Source organism: Biomphalaria glabrata, chromosome 14, assembly GCF_947242115.1.
Source record: "Biomphalaria glabrata chromosome 14, xgBioGlab47.1, whole genome shotgun sequence".
NCBI lineage: Eukaryota > Metazoa > Mollusca > Gastropoda > Planorbidae > Biomphalaria > Biomphalaria glabrata.
Window position 1 is genome coordinate 14,451,254 of NC_074724.1, and position 18,466 is coordinate 14,469,719.

Here is an 18,466-nt window from a genome sequence, read left to right on the forward strand (position 1 = left end):
CACAAGATTTATTATGTATTTTAAATTGTTGTTTCCCTTGGATGTTTTCGGACTAGAAGAAGTGAAATAGTATCAAACAGACAACAAACAATCCAAGCCAAGACAATACCTACCAAAAATTTGCACCATTTATATAATAATAATAATGGCAATCTCTTCAATTTTAACGGTAAAGGACAGGTGCAGTTTTTCACATGACTACGCAAATCCAGCCACCCTCCTCCGTGCCAGTTTGGGGGAAATGGCGCCTGATTCAATCCTTATAGCGCTTTTGGGGTGGGGGGGGGTGCAGCTCTGTTATGCCGTCTTCATTCAAAGAAGATCGCCTTTGGCATGCGGTCATCTCCCTTGCGGAATAGGCGTCCGCCACCCAGCACAGTTGGCGAATAGTAATTAACGCCACTTTACTGTCCACACCTGCCTCCAACAGAACATGGTTATTTGTAATGTAGTTTGCCAGCGTATGCTAATGCCCATAATGTAGCGAAGGCATCTTTGGCGGAAGAACAAAATTATTCTGCATTGCTAAAATATGCATTGAAATTATATTTTAAAGAAAAGATAATATACAAATTATTTATAAACACTTCCTTTTCATTAGAGAAGTTACCGGCAACTTGCGGGAACCGACATTTTATAGAATGCTATACAATATAGCCTACACCTAATGCTGTTGATTAAAGTGGTGACGGAACATATCATATACATTGACATCATTTACAGTATTAAATAATTTTCACCCTTTTTTCTGTAAGAGAAAGTGTTCTAATTTTATTTAAGGCCCCAGCTTTATTAAAAATTAACCAAAAGTAACACAAACGAACTCAAACAGCTGGACAAACATTATCTCACCCTAAGTTTGAAAACCTAAAACACGGCATCTTTATATTCTCATACAACAAACGATCAAATGTCTATAAGGGACACAACAAAAATTTGGTTCCCAAAATAAATAAAAAAATATATCCCCTCCCTTGCTTTATTTGTTGAAAAAAGAAAATAAAAAGTTCACTGCTTTACAGAGTTGGTGTTTTTAAGCAAATTTTGTGGTTATCAGCTGATGTGTAGTTAGATGTTGAATGATAAAAGGTTTGTCTTTACTGCTGTTTACAAAAGACATAAATTATCAATGTTACACTATATTAGTAAAAGTACTGTAAGACAGGATGCTCAGAAAACAACCTATTTATTCCCATCAAAATGTTCTTAAATCTATCTATCTATCTATCTATCTATCTATCTATCTATCTATCTATCTATCTATCTATCTATCAATCAATCTATCTATCTATCTATCTATCTATCTATCGGACTGTCTGTCTATCTATCTAACATCTATCTATCTATCTATTTATCTATCTATCTGTCTGTCTATATATGTATCTATGATATATGTCTATCTATCTGTTTGTTTAACATCTATCTTTCTATGTATCTATCTCATCTTTTTGTCTGTCTCACTGGCGGATCCAGGGGGGGGGGGCGGTAGGGGCGATCGCCCCCCCATTCGGCCGACCCCCCACCCCCAAAGGGGGGGTTGGCGGGCGAACTTTAGTATAGGATTCACACAATTTGTATACGAATTTATTACTTATGTAAATAAATATATACTAATTATTTATATTTCAACCTATTTTTTAGATTATTTCGCCCCCCCCCCTCTAGTTTGTCGGCCGATTTGGTGGGGTCGAGAGGGGGCGATGGTATCAATCCCGCACCCCCCCCCCCCATAAACTTTCGAGTGGGGGGGCGGTCCAATTTATTAGTAGAAATCACAGCTTGCTAACAAAATCAATTAAATATCTATATTTGTAAGATTTGTTATTGATATTTTAGCCAATCTTTATATTATGCGGTTCCCTGTTTGCCGATTGGTGTAGAGGGGGGGGGGGCGAATACCTCTACTGCCCTTCCCATCTAAACCCTTTGAGTGGGGGGGGGCGTCCGTTTTTATAGAGAAATCATAGTTTGTGAACAAAATTAGTTGAATAAATATATAAATTTTATAATATGTCGCTCCCTTTCTGGTATTTTGGCCGATTCGGTGGGGTGAGGGGGGGGCGATTGCATGTACTGCCCTCCCCACTCTAGCCCTCTGAGTGCTGGGGGGGGCGGTTCTATTTTTGTGGAGAATCATTGTTTGTGAACAAAATTAGTTTAATATCTATATAATATAAACTACGTATTGATATATTATGTATATTATGTCGTACCACACTCTAATCTCAAATTGTATCATTAGTAAATGAAAAAGGGTTGTACCAGGTGGGAGGGGCGATACATGCAATCGCATTTCCCCCATCGGACAAATCAATACTTTTTCTTTTTGTATTATAGTTAAGAAATTACAAAATTTAAAAAATCTGTCACTAATATAATTTATATATACTATAAATTAAATTCCTATATCGAGTCGCCCCACCCCTATTCTTTAATGCCAAATGCAATCTTTAGCAGAAATTATTAAAGGAGCGAGGATTAATCATTTTCACTCTACCGCCCCTTCCCTTTCCAGACAAAGTTTATGTAATTTCCCATGAATTTATCATAATTATTTTATGAAAGACTTTGCATTGGAAAAGTTAGAATTCAAACAAAATTTTTCAGTATAAGAATCATGATTGAGATGAGTTCTAAACCCAGATAATCTTTTCTTAGTCGCCTTTTCCCAACATTTACTCAATCTGATATTTTTCTAGTTAAATAAATTTGGGACTATAACTCACAATTAATTTCATAATCTACTTGAATACTATTTATCGAATAATTTTTTTTTTCGGTGGTGATCCTCAAAGCAAAAATCTAAGTATGTGGGGTATCCTATCTTTTCAAGGAACAAATCGGTTTTATTTGCAATGTATTATGGGCCTATAAATTCATATTAGAATATTTTTAAAGTACAACATTATTCGATAGGTCCTTTTTTAATAGTAAAAATAATGAGCTTTAGGTCAGGAGAATGCGTTTCTGCAGTAAAGAATGCAAGAAAATGCGTTTTCGCCCCGAACTCCATTGATGAATAATGAGCTGTACTTGTCAGGAGAATGCGTTTCTGCAGTGAAAAAAGCAAGAAAACGCTTTGTGCGTCGGGGCGAACACAAGAGAACCTTATGGCACTGCCCCAGTTGTTTTGTTTTTCGCCGAAGGTTGAGAAATGCTATATATATATATATATATATGTGTGTGTGTGTGTGTGTGTGTGTGTGCTGTACGCACATTTATGCATAGGGTTAGGGTTTACTGGGCGTTGGGGTTAGGGTTTGGAAAAAAATCGCCCCCCCCCCACTCCAAAGTTCTGGATCCGCTAGTGGTCTGTCTGTCTATTTATTTATTTCTGTCTGTCTGTCTAAAAATCAACGTATAATTGTTCGAGTGTTTTTTTGCTCCGACGACATCTCTGTGAGAGTTTAGACTCCTAACTTTTATTTCGTTCCATTTCTACTTTTTGTTTTTCATCCCATCTGTCACATGACCAAAGTAGTTATTGTAGTTAGGACAGGAAAAAAAACGCCCTCATTTATAGCAGTGAAGATAGTAGAGACAATTGAGCCTCTATAATATTTTTTTTACCAGTCATGCATATGTAATACACGAAAATATAAAAAGAGTGTTAAATGTACAATTTCAATTGATCAATTACAATAATTAATATATTTAAAACCCTCGACAAAGTTCCCAACACACCTGAACACCATATAAAGGAATTACTACAATAAACCTGTTCTTATTATTTTATTCGTGAGTTGGTTGTGGGTAAGGGTGTATATAAATATAAGGTGTGTACATGAAAGATTTTGTAGGAGAGTTGTTTTTTTTTTCCTAAGGCAGAAAGTCAGATTTTTTAATTAAAAAATAAATGGGAATGTGTTCCTCGTCCCGGAGAGAAAGGTTTAAGGTGTATGCACTTGAATTGAAACAACTGGTAGTATAATTGGTGTACATATATATTCATTTCTTTACGTTATTGACTATCTGATCGAGTCAATTGTTCTTTATGACCGTGTTAGGACTGTAAGCTACGTAGCTCCACCGATAGATATTCCTGTCTTTCTATTGGCAATACATTAGCTTGGTATAAAGATTATTCACAGTCGCGATCATATATTTTAGTCTACATACATACTCCTTACAATTAGCTTGGTATAGCCTAAAGATTATCTTTATTCACAGTCGCGATCATATATTTTAGCCTACATACATACTCCATACAATTAGTTTGGTGTATTAGATTTAGGCTAATTAGACAACTGTGCTCCTTAGTAGAAATATAAAATTTAAATTTGTTTCCTCCATATTAGATCTAATAGCAGAATGAAGGCATCATTTGGATTGCCCATTAAACAGAAAATTGTAGGCTACTAAGGAAAGTAAAATCAGTTATAGCTATTAAGGGTTCAAATGTATTCAATTCCAAAGGTTTTGCTGTTAAGAATCTATTTAATGTAAATGTGTAAGCCCTGATCATTTTGTGTAGTAAAAATTAAAAGGTCATATGTGTAAAGTGTCTTATTGTAGCCTAAGACATGTAATCTGAAAATGTCCTTATAAACAATTCAAAAAGAGATTACCAACTGAATGCTAAATCTAATAAGAAGTTGTGTTTTATGAATGATGTTTTTAAATAAATTTGTAAGAAGTTTCTTGATCCCTTGGCTCATTTTTTTCTTTTTTTTTTAACCATTCCTTTTTTCAACTTGCTAATTCATAGGAACAGGATGGAAAAAAACTGTACACGGATATCGAAAACTGCTTTAACGATTTTTCTATAAATTTGACAGTTGATGTATATCTTTGAGAAACGAATTACACAGGGAAATTTTTAATTTGACCTTAAATTTTTTTTTTGAATTATAGTATTATAAAACTAAATTTGGTCTTCAAAAACTATCTCTAAAACAGACATACGTCCTCCGGTTTTTCCCTCTGCTAGACATTAGTCATGAAAAATTTGAATAAATAAATACATGCTCAGGAACATTTTGGTCACGTGTCTCCAAAGTTTGGATCTATTGGCTAGCATTGGAGTTTTGTATGCTCTGGAGTGGATTTGTTCATTCACTTAGCCAGGAAGTTTTTTTGTTTTTGTTTTTTTTTGTGGTAAAGGGTTTGGATAAGGGCGGGGTAAAGGTGCTCCATAATTTTAAAAATATATATTCATTAGTTTTATAAGTAAAGTAATAGCTCTTCTGAGGAATAAGCGTTTTTTTTTTAAAGTAGGAATTGTCTTTAACATTAAACATTTCCTTTTTGTTTCTTGTTTACGTAATATATAAGTAAACATTTGTTGTACTTGTTATTAACTTGGTCTCTGACCCCTGTGACATTTTACGTCTCAAGAGACAATCTTTTCCCTTTGTAACTTCTTGTGTGACTTATGAGGCCTATCCTTGATATACAGATGCGGTTAGACACCTGAAATCACCAGGCGCCGATGCATTTTCACACTTCTTTCTAATACTGTTGTGTTTGACATCTGCAATCCGGGACCATTCCTTTATGCTCTCTCCCCATGTTAGTGTCGATTTCGAAGAGCTTCATGTCGCGTTTGCATACACTAGAATATCAGAGATGTAGTAGTTATGTCTAAAATTATAATAATATTATAACAATTAGTTAAACTATAATAGGAGTGATTATGATCAATATTTAATATTAAAAAAAAAAAGTCATAAGATATAAAAAAAGACACACATTAATTTTAGAAAAAGACGCACATCAATTTGAAAGTTTACACACGCGCACACATAATCCAAGTATTTCTACTTTCGATAAATACTAAAGAATATTAGAACAATACACAACAATAGGCACCCTTATGTAGCATACACAATGAAACTCTGCCATCAGCAGTATTTTATGTTTAGCGAAGTAAAATGAAACAGCCGCTGTAGGTCTATGTGATGGTGTCAGTCTATGTGATAGAGTTAGTTGACAAAACATGGAGCAGGATGATAGCAGGTTTGATGAAGTGTTTCGATCTCTCCAATGGAAGGGATGGTATCAAGTGACGCGATGTTCGGTCTTATTGCTCTTTTCAGTAATCCTAGCTTTCAATCAACTCTCAGTAATCTTTATAGGTAAGTGATACATTTGTCTATGGATATGTACTAACTAAAGTACTCAAAAAACAAACAAAACAATTAATCTATAAGAAAAGAATTATTAGATTAGTTAGTATGGCACGACCAAATCTTTTGAATAACGGAACTAGATTAGTGCAAATCTCTCATAGACAGTAATTCAGCGACTGTAGAAAGAAAGGAATTTTATTTTATAAATGTATTATTATTAGATGATAGATAGATAAATAGATATAGATAGATAGACAGACAGGTAGATAGACAGATTGATAGATAGATAGACCAAACAGACAGGTAGATAGACAGATTGATAGATAGATAGATTGATAGATAGATAGATTGATAGATAGATAGACAGACAGGTAGTTAGATAGATAGATTGTGAGACTTACAATAACATTAAATACAATTGATGACATGACATTAGGATATGAGATAGAAATATTTGTGTACAACATAAAAACATCATTGATTAAGATTAAAAAGTCAATCAACTTTACATTAATACAATTTTGATATTTGAAATGTTTCAATTCATACCGATTAAACCTTAAGATTATTAACAATATATCTCATGGCAAACTAAATGTATTCAAGCTTAAAAGGTATTCATTAAGTTTTCTAATTATACTTTACTATGATGCTGTCCATGGAGTAAACGTTGTTGGGCTCATCTGTTTTTAAAATTTACTGTTAATACCTCGTACTAACGATTTAGAGATGGATAACCTTGGTGGCGTGCTAAAAGTCCAAATCTTCAAGTATTTCTGTTTGGAAGCCGAGTGTTACAAAGCTACAAAGAATGTAAAAACATACATTAGAAAGCCGTTTATCCGGACGTTAGTAAACCGGAGTGTCAAATATACGGACTACCTTTTTTTTTTTTACAAAAGTGGTTCAAGTGCTCTTGCTGCAGAGCGACTTCGTCTATTGCATTACTTTCTGATCTTTCTGATCCCGGCTGACTCGAGTTTCTGAAACACGTGTAAACAAGTCGACGGTTTTAAAGCTTGCAAGACAGACAGGAGATGTATATACTATATAATATTGTGGCTGTCTTGTAAGATGTCGTACGAGGCAGGAAACATGGCTTTATCTAAGTTGAAAAAAAATGTAACGTGCTGATAATGAAATCGAAGTTAGAAATCTTAACTCGCCTTGATTAGGGAAAAAATAGAGCTTCTATTGCTAAGATTTACAACGTCGGCACATCCGGGTTGTTTTTGATCTTTACAAAACGCAAGACACCATTCTGAAATTTGTCTCAAAACTTGACTGCAGAGAAGACAACGGCGGAGCAAGAGTGATTCAACGACGGGAACTTTGGTGTGTGAAAAGGCGCTAACCTGAGACCAATTGTCATACGGGGCATGGTAGGCCTGAACACAGACCTGTGACGTGGAAACATGCTATTAGTCTTCTCCGACCACAGTTTCCTACGTCACAGGTCTGTGTTCAGGCCTACTGTAACGACTGTTCTCTGCTACCCACATAATAGTTGTCTTTATAAAGCTGGTGAAATGGACAGTTTATAATGTTCCGCATTCGGTTTTGTTTGTTTTGTTTTACATGTTTTGGATGTTCCTTCAGAGTTGAAGATAGTTTACTTTCTAGTCCAGACCTCCCGCAGGACGACGGGGGATGGGAGCGGGCAGGATTTGAACCCTCGACCATCGATAAATCCAAACGACAGTCCAGCGCGCAAACCGCACGACCAGGCAGCCATCCGGACAATTTAGTTCGATTCCAGTTCATCTGGATAATTGAGGTTCAACTGTAGTTTTTCTTTTTACTTTCATTTTCATTAGCTCACCTGATTGTGTCCTATGGGTTTTAGACTGTAATTAAATGCCTAAGTATGAACCATTTCTACCATCGTCCTACGACTATCGTAGTAGGTTTATAGTAAAGTATACCAATCTAAAGACTTACTGTAGAAACATCTTCAAATGATTAAAACAACTAAATTTTTTCCAATGCAGGAAACGTTCCTGGGTACCACTGCCGAGAGCTGCAGAGCTTAAACGTAACTGTTAACAATGTTACCCTAGACGTCCTGTCTAACGCCAGTCACCGCAGTTACAACGTAACTTACAATCAATGCTCCATTGACGTCAGGAATGCCACTGACGTCATTCTCAGCACTGACTGCAAAGGCTATGACTATGATGAAGATGTGTCCAAGTCATTTGTGTCAGAGGTAGCTTAACATATAAGTTCAGAATTTAGCAGTAGAGATGTTTTGATATTTATTTGAATAGAATTATAGAATTAGTTCAGAATTTAGCAGTAGAGGTGTTTTAATACTCATTTGAATAGAATTATAGAATTAGTTCAGAATTTAGCAGTAGAGATGTTTTAATAGTTATTTGAATAGAATTATAGAATTAGTTCAGAATTTAGCAGTAGAGATGTTTTAATAGTTATTTGAATAGAATTATAGAATTAGGCTCCATATTTTTAGTTTACTATAATTAGCCATTAGTATGGATTCTGGTATAAAAGTATCTTTATTATTTGGTCAGTATCTCATTCTGTATCTCGTCTATACAAATTACGATCTAATTTTTAATACACAATGGCTACCACATGACATTTTTTCTCGTTGTTTTATCACTATTATCACGTGACTAAATCTTGTTTGTTTACGATTGGTGAATGAGGTCCATTTATGATATGCAACCCTAAAGCGACTAGAAATCTTTTTTAAAATGTAATTAGCATTTGACATTAGAGTTAGTGGTGATTAACTAAATTTAGCGTTTTTTTTTTTTTTGACAAATATTGCTAATTTCGAGGATCTATAAATTCTTTTTGCTAGTTTGTAGTTTATTATGTGACTATGGTTATTAAATAAAAAGAGTGTCTCTAATAATCTTGTAATGTAGACTAACTAGATACTTAGATACTAATAACATGGTAGTATCGTGCTGACATCTAAGTCTCTAACCCAGCCACCTCCGTCCTAAGGGAAGTAATGCTTGGGCTAAACACTGTTTACCTCGCTTATATAAACTCTGTCTGGTCAACATGTTGGACACGTTATTTCTCCCTCGTTCCAATCTTGGATAAAGTTGAAATTTCGCCCAATTGTTCATAATCAATAACAATATACAAATCAATATATTGATCAATTATTTATTACAAATTAATTTACTTTCATGTAGTATTGAGAGATATGGCAGTGATATCGCGATTCTTTCCAAACTGGCTGCCTGGTCGGGATGGCTGCCTGGTCGTGCGGTTTGCACGCTGGACTGTCGTTTGAATTTATCGATGGTCCCGGGTTCAAACCCTGCCCGCTCCCATCCCCCGTCGTCCTGCGGGAGGTTTGGACTAGGAAGTAACTATCTTCAACTCTGAAGGAACATCCGAATCATGTAAAACATTTTACAAACAAACAAACAAATAACCTTAGTTGCTTTATGTATTTCTTTAATTGCTTGTTATTACTCATTTTCACTTGCATTTTGTCATCAACTATTTTGATTGCCCACTTGAATTCGATAAACATGTGTTGACTGTTCTATACCCTTAATGCCATCTTGTATCACAAGTGGGACTTGGTCTGTGAGAAGGAAGTCATGTCTGACAATGTGCAGTTATTCTACATGCTTGGAGAGATATTTGCATCACTATTTCTGTGCCAGTTATCAGACAAGTAAGTCATAGATTGGGGTAACACCCGAAACACACGTGTGTTCTTTCATGCGCTGCGCAAAGGGAGTTTACAATTTACATAGTTTTGAGTTTATATATTTGGAATAAGCTATAAATAATCTCCATTAAATTAATTAACCCTTTCTCTCCTAGTCGACGATACCATCGTTGATTTGACCACATTTAATTAATTTATGTTTTTTTTTTAAATATTAATTTGTATTATATAAAGAGCATGCATTTCCCTTCAATTCTATAACAGATAAAATATTTTCTGATACAAATATTAATAGAATTTAAATCATAACAGAGAAGTGAACTGCCAATGAAAACAATAAATAATTCCGTCGGATCATGGAAAATAATTAAGAGAGAGAGACTTAATTAGTTTTTACGAGAGGTTATGCTAGGGTATATAGTTAGTCATGCTATTGGAAATTGTAAAGACTTTTGTTTTTGTTATAAAAAGTAAAGTTCCCCCTTTCAGACCTTTTGATCTATAGGGCAAATGATAAAAAGGTCATCTGTTTCTGTCGCCCACGGTTAACGAGGGTGTTACGTGGCCAACCGCCATTACTTTTCCCCAACTAATGTCAGGCACCCATTAGAGCTGGGTGGACAAGAGACGCCAAAGGATCCCGAAATAAAAAATCCCAGTCTTCACCAGGATTCGAACCCGGGTCTCCCGGTTCAGAAGCTTAGCGCTTTACCGTTCAGCAACCGCACCTCCGTATTAGTTATAATCTAGGGGGGGGGGGGGGTTCTGCTAGGCTTAGATTAGAGACTAATGAGAAACACGCAAGAGTTGCTGACCTCTTTCAGAACGCCTTTGGAGAGTCTCGCACAGCGACGACGTGAAAACCTGAGAATACGAGGTCCCCCATGTCCCCTCCCCTCTCATACCCACCATCTAGGCAGCCGCGATGCAAAAAGAAAAGACCAAGTATCTTTCCTATAAAGAGATAAAACATTCATATTAATGAAAAATAGCCACGTAGATGTTTTGTTTTCATTATTACTGGTCCACTAGCTAGAGAGCTCGCAAGAATGTTTGCTGCATCGATCATTACAATGATGAATGCTTTGTAGTTGGTTTTTTTTTTGGTCTTGAAGACTCAAGTAAATATTATGGTGTCTTGACGTGTGCAAACAACAGAATACTCTCGCTTAACATAGTAAAGTTCGTTTCATCTTGTCAAGCAAACGAGTTAATTCATATAATCTTTATTGACAAATAAAGGTTTCACATGATTATCTTTTTATAAGGAATATTCGTACATTTGGAATATAATTTTTTTAACTTTTTTTTCCCTCCATAGCTATGGACGAAAGCCAACACTGGTATGGTTCAGCGCGCTAGCTCTGGTCACTTCGATCTTGTGTGCATTTCCACCGAACTTGATTTTCCTCATTGTGTTTAAATTTCTGACTGGAGTATTTCTTTCAGTTAAGTGTCAACCAGTTTTAGATAGAACATTGCTTGTACATCACAATAAAGAATGAACAAACTAGTGGTGTGCCATCAACCGTGGGGTGGGGTGGCTACGCTCAAATTGATAGTGTGACTTTATTAAGTTGTCAAAATTATTGTGATAATAAGTATTTTATTACATAGTATACAAGCCTACATTATACGTAAATCTCAGTACACAAAATATACACAAAACATTTCTTTACAAAACTTATATCAACTAACCATGTCTGGTAAAAAGTGTGTGCATATTATTTCTCCGACGCCCTTTATTGGATCAAAGTGAAACTTTGCACAATTATATATTAGCATAGACAAGACAGGAATCAGTTTGAAAAAAAGTAACCAACTAGTCTAAACCAACCCTAAACCCTACACCCCCCCCCCTTTTCTTTTAAACTGGTCCAGACTAATTATCGACAGATACTCAGCAGTAGCCAATTCTGTATTAGACTTGTTAGAATAGTTCAGAGATCTAGATTCAGTACTTTCTACGTATAGTGTTTTTTGCGTATCGAACTTGGATAAGTTGAAATAAGCCCGTACAAGAAACTCAAACACATCTCTACAACAGCGAAACCCATTACTATGTTTTTTCGTATAGGAAAAAAATGTCTTACCATTATTGAGATATAGTTGTTAGTGAGGAGTTTTTTTTCCATTAGATTTTTTTCCTTGTTAATAATATTAAATTAACTTTTCAGAATGCCTGCCAGTCAGCGTACACATTACTGACTGAAATGATGCCAACTGACTACAGAGCATTGCCAGAGACAATCAAAGCTTTCTTCTACATGACCGCCATGTTGATCACGTGTTTGATCGCTTTCCTGATACAAGACTGGCATTGGGTGCAAATGACTCTAGCCCTCCTGTCTGCCTACGTAGTAATTTTACATTGGTAAGTGAATTTGAGAAGAGCTGTACTACTTTATTTGAGATGTTCATACATGGCGGAAAAACTAAAAAGAGCAAGTTTTGGTGTATCCGGTGTACATGCTATAGGAAATGATGATAACCTAGGTGTTTTTCTAAAGTTATATCATTATTTGTGTGCACTTTTTAGCATTGCCTAAGCTAATCTGTTTCTATCTGTTATTTAGTTGGCAATATAAAAGTTGAATTTAGCATCTTTTCCATTGTTTTATTTTGCGGAATTCCCCGAAGACGTCATCTGTTCAAGATAAAGTTTTACTAGTCCTCTAACCAAATCTAATTTATTTGTATCTACTTTGAAAAATCATAATGGTCAAACTAGAGCTTATTCCAGTTTGGCTTGTAATTCTTGTCTCAACGAAATACTGTCAAATCTCTAAGAAATTCTTTAGAGTCATTTTCGAGAACCGTGTCTAGCCTGAATGTTTTGCCTTCTCAGAAAGTGCAACCTGAATAGAGGTATTGTAATAAAAGTAACTTCTTGCAACAAGAGAAAGAAATATTTGAAATTTAAATTTTGGATTTATTGAATGTGGAAACATCAACGTCTAGCCCTACATTTAAAAAAAATCAATCTAATTAACATTTCAAAGCAAATTATTGACAGCATTTAAAATGCCAACTCAAAACGATTTAAGACCTATTTTTTTTAGGAAGCGTGATTGAGAGGTGAAGTACAATTGAACTTGGGTTGTCTTGGCTATCTATGAAGGGGACTCGAGGTTCGACACCCAACTCGTGCAGAGATGTGTTTACTGACTGCCTAAGGGCATCACGGAAAACCTTCTCCGGGATACCCCTCCCCCTCCCACCATAGCACTCTGAGAATGCTATCAGCATGAAAGTAGAGCTATATAAAAGTAATTTAAAAAATTGTTATAGTAAAAAGACTTCTGAAGATCTCAACCGTGACTAGATTGAAATAGTTTGATTCTACAACGAACATAAACTGTATCTGGCCATCCTTGCAGGTTTAGTGATGAATCAATTATCTGGCTCTGTGCCACCAAGAAGTATACACAGGCTGAGGAAATTATACGCAAGATTGCTAGAGTAAATGAAATTGACCCCCACGAAGCTTTAGAGGCACTGAAAAAGATGATTGTATCAAGAGAAAGCCAAGATAAGGACACAATTGTGTTAAATGGCACTCTGGTAACACTTTTTTAAAATCTATCTATCTATCTATCTATCTATCTATCTATGTATCTATCTATCTATCTATGTATCTATCTATCTATATGTATATATATATATTATATATCTTTACTTATTGAATTTGTTTATTTTTTTATTTTATATTATATTAGAACTCGAAAAGGCGCAAAAAACTGCCCAAAACCTTCACTTCTTATCATATATATTTAGACGTTACTTCAAAAGAGAAGATTGATACTTTCTACTTATTCCATGTCTCAATCTAGTCATGCATGTTAAATCAGTGACGTAACTCTGCTAAGCCGTTGGTTTTCCTGACTGATTAAAGCATTCATAACAGCAATACTGAAGACTAAGCACGTTGAAATTTGTCCTGGCATAAAAAATAAGATCTGTGTCTTTATCTTTGTGTCTTTTTTTTTTCTTCTTGTATGTGATGATAATGGTTCAGCAGTTTTGTAGTATCATAGGCGTAGCCAGGGGAGGGATTTGGGGTTAAAGCCCCCCCCCGAAATGAAATCCCCCCTGTGGGGGGGGTCGAAATTTAGTGACTGATTTTTTGCTTGATTTTGTTTATTTTAGGTGAGATTTTAATACTAATCCATCACTTGCCCCAGCACAACCAAGGGGGTTTAAAACCCTCTACCAGGGGGGCTCGAGTTTAAAACCCTCTACCAGGGGGTTTAAGTTTAAAAGAGTTTTGCAGTTAAATCCCCCTCTTCTATAAAACAAAAAAAAAATGCAAACGACAATTCCCAAATTTAAAATTTTAAAATTCCCTCCAAAATTTACGATAAACCCCCTCTTCAATATAAAAAAAAGCAACTTACGCACTCAAAATGTTATGAGCATAGTTAAATGGGTTTTGACTCAGTTTTAAGTTTAAACCCCCCTTCAGCGGGGTTTGAAGGTAAAAAATATCTTTTTAAAAATAAAAACAAAGCAAATTATACACTCAAAATGTTATGAGTGTAGTTAAAGGGGTTTTGAGTTTAAATGCCCCCCAAACACCCCCCCCCCATGAAAAAAATCCTTGCTACGCCCATGTTTAGTATTGCTACTTTATTTTCATTTTTTTCCTGAAGTATCTCTAAATATTGACTTTACCAATTGTGTTACTCTAATCAAATGTGAACATAGTTTGTTATATAAATATAAGGTCTAAATATTGTCTGTTCCAGTTTTTTTTTTATGTTTTATGAAGTTTTGCCTCCTTGATCATATCACTATTGACTACTGTGTCTATTCAGTTGATTTGCATATTTATATCAAAACTGATTCTTGCAAAATGACTGAAAAATAATGACATCATTTTAATAAATATTGACTTTATTAATATTTTAAAATATATCTAAGGTATTTCTAGCTAAATGACGGAAAAATATTATTTCTGCATTAATTTGTCGGCGCTATTTTATTCGCTCTATTTTGTTCGCGCTATTTTCGGCGCTTTTTTGTCCGCACTATTTTGTCTGGAAACCTAAAACCCTAGGAAAAGAGCCGAATCACCTTTTTAAAAAAAAACATAGCTAAAAATTGTATTAAAAACTTTAAATATTGTCTAGTCCGCAGACGAAGAGAGCTCTGAGAGGGAACGCCTGATTGCAGACGACACAATTCATTGGATGGACTTTGTCAAAAATAAGAATTTGTTAAATTTGGTGCTCATCTCATCAGTGTTGAGGTATTCAATCAAAGTGGTTTGAGAACTGCGAAAACAAAAGTGAACTGCTAACCTTTTCAATTAGAATAAGAGGGAGAGAAAGAAAGAGAGAGAAATTAAGAGAGATGTAAAGAGGTAGAGATAGTGAGAAATACAGACTTGGAGAGAAAGAGGGACCACACAGAAGAGAGGAAGAAAGGAGAGAATGTGAGAGGGGGGGGGGGAAAGAGAGAAGAAAAAAAGAGAGAGAGAAAGAGAGAGAGGGAGAAAAGAGAGAAAGAGAGAGGGAGAAAGAGAGAGGGAGAAAGAGAGCGGGAGAAAGAGAGAGGAAGAAAGAGAGAAGAAGAAAGAGAGAGAGGGAGAAAGAGAGAGGGAGAAAGAGAGAGAGAACGAGAGAAGAAGAAAGAGAGAGGAAGAAATAGGAATACAATAAGCGAACCGGTTGGTTCTGTATTACTTAACTAATATCTTTTTTAACCGGCCCTCCTATTATATCTCGAAAGAAAAGTCACCATTTGTAGGTTATTATGTACAATTTAAAAAAAAAAAAAAACTATTCATTCTTTGTATCTAAGACATATTAATGATCTATTATACTTAAATACATTTTAAAATCAAAACATTAGCGATAAAAAAAAAATACTTACATTTTTTGTTTTATAATACCGCATGTTCTTTTGATATTGTTCTTTATGAAATTATTTGTAACCCGACTTTACCAGACGCCACATGTATCTATATGTTAGCGTTTGGCATATATAGTTGTTGTTGTTTTTTTTCTCTCCACTTTTCCATAATTGCAATTTGAACAGAAACAACGCCACAGCTGTCACCATAGTTACTTCTTGTTTTCATTGCCGTTTCCAATCGATATAATTTAGAGGCCTGTAGCTTGGCTTCTACGTTGCTAGATAAATAAAAAAAAAATAACTGTAGATTGTGCTGATCTATTGTGGTATCTTCCAGTTGATAAAAGGATCAGGTCAAATGTTACAAATAATCAAAAATCATTCAAGCAGTTGTTTTTTTTTTCTAATCTATGTTTTTCAAAATTGTGTTTCTAGATTAGAAAGTTGATTATATTTTTTAAAGTATGCTAGCACCCTTGTTTCCCAAAGAGCTAAAGCAACTCCAGACAATAATTGAAAATAAGGTTAGCCTCTATTTAAATCAAAATCAAACTCCGGTGATTGGAAAACGATTGAAGGCGAAACAAAGAGAGAAAGAGAACAAGAAACAGAGAGAACGAGAAAGAGAGAACGAGAAAGAAAAAGAGATTATATAAGCAAAAAGGGCAGCAAAGATTACGATTACTGAGAAAACTGTCCTCGTTTAAAGTTAGCGAAAAGGCCTACAATATTTTAAATTTTAATATCACTGCCTGGTATAGCAATCTGATCACTAAAAATAAAAATAAACTCCAGAGAATCCTAAATTCTGCAGCTCACTCTGTCTGAATGGAATCTTGTACACAATATGTACGTTATCTGCAGCTCACTCTGTCTGTCTTGGTGGAATCTTGTACACAATATGTACTTTATCTGCAGCTCACTCTGTCTGTCTGGGTGGAATCTTGTACACAATATGTACTTTATCTGCAGCTCACTCTGTCTGTCTGTCTGTCTGTTAGCGAAAGGCCTACAATATTTTAAATTTTAATATCACATGGCTGGTATAGCAATCTGATCACTAAAAATAAAAATAAACTCCAGAGAATCCTAAATTCTGCAGCTCACTCTGTCTGGATGGAATCTTGTACACAATATGTACTTTATCTGTAGCTCACTCTGTCTGTCTGGGTGGAATCTTGTACACAATAGTTCTTCCACTTTTCAGTCTCTAATCAAAATAAAGCTCTGCACTACTATTCAACACAGGAATGAATAAATAAAAATTTACCAATTATGTTATTAAATAGTCGTAATCAATAATTGTGTTCATACAGAGATATCACTATCTAAGTGTAGATAAGCCTCATGTTGAAAATTTAAAATCAACAATTGATAACTGCAAAACCTTCTATATATTTATAAATTCCATCGCATTAAAATACTAAAACAACGGAAGTAGAAAATCATCATAAACTTTTATTCATTAACTGGTTTTGAGAATCCTGCACGATACATTCTCCATTCTCCCCAGATAGTCCCCCACCCCCACAGCCAAAAGCATAATTGTAGCACTAAGCAAAGTAATTGATAAAAATATTTCCAATCGTACAAATGTATTATTGTTAGTCTAGAATCTAGATGTATACAAAATATATTATATGATTGATTCTTGTTTTAAGAGATCCATAAATTTTGGATACACCTTTCAGTCAGGGGCAACTCCTAATATCCATTGTTCTAAATGTTTTTATGTCAAAGGTTAAGGGTCAGCCATTAGTTATGGCTACAAGGTAGACATTTGATTTGTTATTTCCCAGGTTTGTGGCTACAGTAGGAAATCAAGGACTGGTTTTTACATCCTCTTCGTTAACAGATAACTTCTATCTTGGCTACTCCCTGGGGACGTTAGTGGAGTATCCGGCCACCCTCCTCTTCTATTTGGTTGTCAACAGGTGAACAAAACATTTCATTTTTTACAAAGCTTATATCAACTAACTCTGTCTGTCTTGTATATCTATTTGTCTGTCTTTTAGTCTGGTTAAAAGTTTGAACTTTTTTTTCTCCCATTTCCCATTCTCGGATGAAGTTAAAATTTTGCACAATTGTTCATTGAACCTGACAAGATATTAATCAAAAGATTAAGCAACTAGTTAATTAATTATTGGTGATGAATTTTTCTGTTTGATATCGAAATAAGGGGAATAAATGCTTCTTAATGATAGATGTTGATGTATATATGGAAATCCCCTTATTACGCTTTGATACGTCTTTTCTCATTCTCGGATCAAGTTGAAATTTTGCATCATTATTCATAGTCGATAATCAATCCAAAAATTAACCAAATATTTTATCATTTAGTACTAAATTAATTTTGTTTTATGTAACAGAAAGAGATCTAAGTCCTTTAATTTTCAGATAAAATGTCAGTAATTAGCGATTTTCTCCCTTGGATAAGCTTTGTTTTTAAAAAATATTATTTTCTCTAAGGATTGTTTTCACCTTTTATGCTAACTATACACTTGTAATGCTACGGTTTAATATCAGCCTCTCTGCCAACACTGAACAACAAGGAAACCACCAACTCAAAAACTTTCCCTCTCCAAATAACGTGACTCTTTAATATCTAATATAACAAAAGCCAATACTATACAAATGGCAACAGGAGACACTGACTGTACACTAAGGATAACAGTACTATTGTACTGGTCTCTCTATCTCCTCGTGGACTTGTCCCGGATATTACTGAACCGATCCGACGTAACGCTGGACTCATTGTACTTACCTTTCCTGCTATACTGGACTGTGCCGGACTAAACCGTCTGAAGGTCAACGCAAATAATCAAAAGGTCTTGTCGACAGTTCACTCTAGATGATCACAAGGTCATAT

The 18,466-nt window shown here is 34.9% G+C and overlaps 1 protein-coding gene across 1 annotated transcript in view; it reads left to right on the forward strand.

The window, feature by feature from the left end:
- The first annotated feature begins 5,903 nt into the window (after positions 1-5,903).
- LOC106061720 (organic cation transporter protein-like) overlaps positions 5,904-18,466 on the forward strand; it is a 31,404-nt gene continuing 18,841 nt past the window's right edge. Inside the window, exons 1-8 of the mRNA XM_056011263.1 lie at positions 5,904-6,077; positions 8,063-8,280; positions 9,638-9,741; positions 11,060-11,186; positions 11,916-12,112; positions 13,119-13,302; positions 14,871-14,989; positions 17,397-17,531. Of these exons, the coding sequence (XP_055867238.1) occupies positions 5,939-6,077; positions 8,063-8,280; positions 9,638-9,741; positions 11,060-11,186; positions 11,916-12,112; positions 13,119-13,302; positions 14,871-14,989; positions 17,397-17,531 (1,223 nt within the window). The 5' untranslated portion in view covers positions 5,904-5,938. The remainder of the gene's footprint in view (positions 6,078-8,062; positions 8,281-9,637; positions 9,742-11,059; positions 11,187-11,915; positions 12,113-13,118; positions 13,303-14,870; positions 14,990-17,396; positions 17,532-18,466) is intronic.